The sequence below is a fragment of the Solanum tuberosum genome, unplaced genomic scaffold (genome assembly GCF_000226075.1).
Source record: "Solanum tuberosum cultivar DM 1-3 516 R44 unplaced genomic scaffold, SolTub_3.0 scf00021, whole genome shotgun sequence".
In the NCBI taxonomy this organism is placed as follows: domain Eukaryota; kingdom Viridiplantae; phylum Streptophyta; class Magnoliopsida; order Solanales; family Solanaceae; genus Solanum; species Solanum tuberosum.
The window spans coordinates 1,650,189-1,656,188 of NW_006238947.1; the positions used below are offsets into that span (position 1 = coordinate 1,650,189).

Sequence of the window (6,000 nt, forward strand, 5' to 3'; positions counted from 1 at the left end):
CTCCATTGGGTGGAAAAAGGGATATTAATCATATTATAGCTTCATGAGTTCATGCAAGTCATACATGTAGTAAATTTATGACATCGAAAATGAATTTAAATTATATATATCTCATCACAACCAACCATAACATGAATTTAAATTATATATCGTCTAACATAGCGTGAATTTAAGCTATATACACTATATGTATAAATAATTAGAGTTGGGTCTCAATGTTCAAAACTAGATAAAATTAAGGTAATTTGTTGCCTATGGTTGTTTAAGCCATGAATGCAACATTCTCAGCTGCTGCTCCCAAAGCTCTAATGGAGCTAAAAGCAGCTCTCTTTCATGGCTTCCAATCCTTCAATCAACTTAAACACATTCATGCTCGCCTTATTCGTACAGGTTTTGATCAAAACAACTATCTTTTAAACTTACTATTAAAATTTACTTTGAACAATTTCAACAATCCAAATTATGCTAAGCTTGTATTCAATCAAACTCAAGAACCCAACATTTTTCTTTACAATACTATGATTCGTGGGTTGGTTTCGAATAATTGTTTTCACCAATCAATTGCATATTTCCATGGGATGAGAAATGAAGGTTTCTTGCCTAACAATTTTACTTTTCCGTTTTTGTTGAAATCTTGCACGAGGTTATCGGATTTTGAATTGGGTGTTAAGGCTCATGGGCTTGTTGTGAAAGGGGGATTTGATTATGATGTGTTTGTGAAGACTGGGTTGGTTTGTTTTTATGCTAGGTGTGGATTTCTTGATGATGCACACCAGATGTTTGATGATATTCCTGAGAAGAATGTTGTGTCTTGGACTGCGATAATGACGGGGTATATTGATTTTGGGAAGTTTAAGGAGGCTATTGGTTTGTTTCGGAGGTCGTTGGAGATGGGTTTGAGTCCGGATAGTTTTACTCTTGTTAGGGTGTTGTCTGCGTGTAGTCGGGTAGGGGATGTTAGTGCTGGTGAGTGGATACATAGGTACGCGGTGGAGATGGATATGGGGAGGAATGTGTTTGTTAATACTGGTTTGGTTGATATGTATGCTAAATGTGGGGAAATGGCGAAAGCTCGTGAGGTTTTTGATGAGATGGTAGAGAAGGATGTTGTGTCTTGGAGTGCTATGATACAGGGTTATGCAGTGAATGGGCTTCCTAAAGAGGCTATGGAGGTGTTTTACAGGATGCAACGAGAGAATGTTAGGCCGGATTGCTATTCAATGGTTGGTGTACTTTCTGCGTGTGCAAGGTTAGGAGCGTTAGAAGTTGGCGAATGGGCTTGTAAGTTGATGGACATGAATGAGTTTTTGTCTAATGCTGTTTTAGGTACAGCACTTATTGATATGTATGCTAAATGTGGACGGATGGTATCAGCTTGGGAAATATTCAAACAAATGTTGGTGAAGGATAGAGTAATCTGGAATGCTGTTGTATCGGGTCTTGCTATGCACGGGTACGTGAAATCTGCCTTTTGTTGTTTTGGTCAAGTAGAGAAACTTGGTATAAAACCTAACGGAAACACATTCATCGGTCTCCTTTGTGCTTGCACTCATGCTGGCCTTGTTGATGATGGTCGCAAATATTTTCAGAGCATGACTCACTTGTACTCTTTGGAACCAGCAATTGAACATTATGGATGTATGGTTGATCTTCTAGGCCGAGCTGGCTTGCTGGATGAAGCTCACTCGTTGATCGAAAGTATGCCAATGAAGGCTAATGCCGTCATTTGGGGAGCTCTGTTAAGTGGCTGCCGGTTACATCGTGATACCAAGTTGGCTGAACATGTGCTAAAGCAGTTGATTGAATTGGAACCATGGAACTCTGGAAACTATGTTCATTTATCAAATATCTATGCATCTAACAATAAATGGGACGATTCGGAAAAAATCAGGTCTTCTATGAACGAGAGAAGAATGCAGAAGATTCCTGCATATAGTTGGATAGAGATTGATGGAATAGTTCATGAATTTCTCGTTGGAGATACATATCATCCAATATCAGATAACATATACGTTAAACTCGGTGAACTGAGCAAGGAGTTAAGAGAGGTAGGTTATGTTCCAAAAACAGAATACGTTCTATTTGACATCGAAGAGGAGGAGAAGGAGCATTTCGTGGGCTGTCACAGTGAGAAGCTCGCGCTTGCATTTGGCTTACTAAGTACTAAACATAGTGATGTTATCAGAATAATAAAAAACCTCCGTATCTGTGGTGATTGCCATACGTTCTTCAAGCTTGTCTCAAAGATAACGGAGAGAGAAATTATCTTACGGGATAATAATCGTTTCCATTGTTTCTTTAAAGGTTCATGCTCATGTGGAGATTACTGGTAAGACTTCTGTTGGTAATATGATGTTGCAGAAGAGAATAGAGGCCAATTGGTGCCATTCCGTTATGCAGAGGAGATAGACCTAATATTTATCTTTCATCAGCTTGATAAGACCAAAGGGGGTGATATGTATGCAGCCTATGCTGATGCAAGCATCAGTGGTTGATTCCATGACTCGAACTTGTGACCTATAGGTCATACGAAGACAACTTTACTGTTGCTCCAAGGAAGAGGAGCAATGATATGCAGAAGCAAAATATTGTGTGACAAACGATATATGGTATGAATCATTTTTTTTGCATTTCTACAGTTAGATTCTCCGTCCTCATAAATGATTATCTTCATGGCTTCTTTCCTACACAGAGAGGCTTGAGACACGGAGATCCTCTTTCTCCGTTTCTCTTTATCCTCGTGATGGAGGGTCTCCACAATATGTCATACGTTGCCATGAACAAAAAATTGATCAAAGGCTCTATCGACAGCTCCAATACACACTTCATCTTACGTAAGTTACATTTGACGATTCATTGATCAGATCCTCCACATCAGGTTGATTCAGTCCATCTTCTAGGTCCACAATTTGCAGCTCTTCGCGATGATATTGGTCATTAGAACCATTTCTATGAAATCTCTGGGCTCGGTGCAAGCTTTAAATCAGTCGTCATTTGGTGGACTATCCAGAAAGAAAGAAACAACTGAATTTTTCAGAGCAAAAAGCAGAATGGCCTTGAAACACATTGCATTTTTTACCTAAGCTCTACGACAAGAGAACTAAACCTAGTGTTTAGGTGGAGAAGTGTAGAGGAGCGGACCCATCATCCCCGAGTTTCAAAGGTTGCGGTTGGTCCTGAGGGTTGGCTCCAAATGGATTTCTCAGGATAAAAGGAAACACATTTGTATTTTTTGCTAACCTTTTGGCAGATGGCTAATACTAATCCTAGCATCTTGTTTATGTTGGATATTTATATTAATAAGATTACCCTTAATTATCAACAAAACAAAAGAGTATTGTATGTATATTAGAAAACGATTTGTTTTATGAGAAATTTAGAAATTATGATATAAATTATCAGTTATATTTTGCTTTGAAAAGCATGGCAGGAAAAATGTTTGTGCTTTTGAAGACAATTTTTTTGTGTTGGCAGTTAGAGAGAATCTGGTTTGGCTATCTGTTCGATTTAGCTAGCGTTTAGCCCCAAATTTCTTTCTTTTTGTACATTCCACCATTTGCATGCTAGGGTTGTTTTCCACCACTTCTTTTGTCTAACAGTGTCTCTGACATTATTCCATCACCAAAGTGTTGATGCATAGTATCGGAATCGAGTTCATTTGAACCCAATACTTTTAACAAGAGCACTAGTTTATGTTCCACAATCCACAAAGATTTTACTACTATTACTCATAACTTTAAAAATGCAATATGGTCAACGCTAAAAACCTTAAAAAGTTACATTCATAAAACTTAAATCTTGAATTCACCTCTGTCTAGCATTTCAAAAGAACACATATATATATCCCATTTGAGACAATTGTGTTATAATATAATGGTGGCATTCAGATCATTTAATTTTATTTTGTTTTCATTATGACTATTTCATACACTACGCCAAACTCTTTTAGATGCACTCACTTATCACCAGGAAAAAATTACATCTGAACCCAACACTTCCAACAAGAAGATAAATTTATATTTGAAAATCTACAAACATTACAACAAATAGTAGATATTAACCCATAGCTTCAAAAATACAATATGGTCAACGTTAAGAACCTTAAAAGTTGAGTTCATAAAGCTTAAATTCAAAAAATCACATGTAGGCTCCAGCATATTCCTATTGGGAAAAATCATGGAAAGAAATAGTTGCCACAACTAGATAGTTACTACGCTTGATCTTAGCCAAAAGGTTGAGAAAGGTACTAGAGCAAGACAGTAACTTATCAACTGCATCTGCAGAATATAGATAACATCTAGAGCTCAAATGGATTCCCTTTCTCTTCAGATTCTTCCGAGTTCGGAGTCAAGCAGGCTTCTTGCTTAGTTGCCAACCAAGAAAGCAAGCCAGCTTGAATGGTATTTTAACTTTCCATATATGCTTCCAAGGTCAGTTGATATCTTGTTGCCCAGTATTAGAGAATTAACAACAGGCAGATTTAAATAAGAAATATCCAATCCAAAAATACACATGATCTCAGGACAAGATATCCCGATCCAAAAAACAGAGAAACAACATGTTCATGCTCATTGCAGAGAAATTGGCATCAATGAAGAAGGGTTCACGCTGGTCAAAAACAAATACTTCACATATACAGTCACTCGGGCAAACAACCCTCCTCTAAGAAGAATTGTGCTATGTCCCCCCGATCCCACGAATGCTCAAAGCAAAGCCACAGGGCATACAACAAAACAGAAGATTACGTGAATGATAACGATCAAACTTATCAAACCATTTATCCTTATGATAAACTCAGTATTTTTAGAAAAGCTAGGAACAACAATCTTACAAAATTATATTCATCAAACAAAATACTTAACCATCTGAATCTCTTTCTTCTTAAAACCACATTTCTCATAAAAAGGTCTATTCTCTTCAGTGCAATCAAGGATTACCTTATAACACCCCATTGAATGAGCATGATCAGCAAGATACTCAACAATTCTCTTACCTAATTGCATCCCACGAGCACTCGAATCGACCACAACATCCTCAATATGACCAGCTTTGCCACAATTCCTCACAAACTTCTTCTCAATAAACACACTTCCAGTCGCAACAATCTTCCCTGATCGAACATCTTCGATCACACAAATACAATGGTCATCGCCATATTTCGCGATTTCTTCAAATCTCTCCTTAAATTTCTCGTCCGAAACAGAATCACATACAGTCAATTGTCTCAGCAATTCAATAAAGCCTTTTTCTTTATCAGTAACCTCCAGCTTGCGGATATGAAGCGAATCTTCAACAGAATTTTCGCTCTGCATCATTGCCTTCAAACACTAACCAATTTTCCAGCATAATCATTTAGATTCAAAAATAACAAAACAATATAAGTAAAATGTCAATACCAAAATTAACAACAACATACACAACACATTCCGACAAGTGAGGTCTGAGAAGGATAGAGTATATACAGACCTTACCTCTACCTCGTGTAAACAGAGAGTTCCGAATACCGAAATTAGCAAAAGAAGAGACTTCTCCTAAGCTTTATCTCAAATTAACTAAATCATCAAAAGGAGAAAAAGGATAAAAAAAACTGACCTGAGAGAGCAAATCATCATATGGAGAAGAAGATCTACAGGGAAATTATTTGGGTGAATTGCAATTTGGAAGAAAAGAAAATGGGCCGGGTCGGGTCGGGTCGGGTCGGGTTGATTAAATGGGTGAGGTTCTAAGGAAATTGGGTAATGTTTATTTAATTCTAAACTTGACATGTGATTTTTCGTTGAATTATTGGTAAATTTGTTACAAAGTATAATGGAAGAGGTATTTTGAATTCAAAGTATAGGGAATGGAAAGAATTTTGACGGATAAATATATCTTTAACCGTGTTAATGCATGTATTAAAACTCTTTGCATTACTAATATGATGAATTTTTATATATTAGTTATACATATCTTGATATCAAATAGAGTGTATAACTAATATTTGCATAAGTTATATATAAG

General features: G+C 36.9%; 2 protein-coding genes across 2 annotated transcripts; one reads left to right on the forward strand and one right to left on the reverse strand.

Moving 5' to 3' along the window:
- The first annotated feature begins 208 nt into the window (after positions 1-208).
- Positions 209-3,340, forward strand: LOC102604347 (putative pentatricopeptide repeat-containing protein At3g08820). Its single transcript, XM_006341051.2, has one exon. The coding sequence runs from the start codon at positions 270-272 to the stop codon at positions 2,331-2,333; it is 2,064 nt and encodes a 687-aa protein (XP_006341113.1). The 5' UTR covers positions 209-269; the 3' UTR covers positions 2,334-3,340.
- A 1,206-nt stretch (positions 3,341-4,546) lies between these two features.
- On the reverse strand, positions 4,547-5,675 carry LOC102604672 (glucosamine 6-phosphate N-acetyltransferase). The gene is made up of 2 exons (XM_006341052.2): positions 5,593-5,675; positions 4,547-5,327 (listed from the first exon to the last, which is right to left on the reverse strand). The coding sequence occupies exon 2, from the start codon at positions 5,313-5,315 to the stop codon at positions 4,845-4,847; it is 471 nt and encodes a 156-aa protein (XP_006341114.1). The 5' UTR covers positions 5,316-5,327; positions 5,593-5,675; the 3' UTR covers positions 4,547-4,844.
- Between the last annotated feature and the right edge of the window lie 325 nt (positions 5,676-6,000).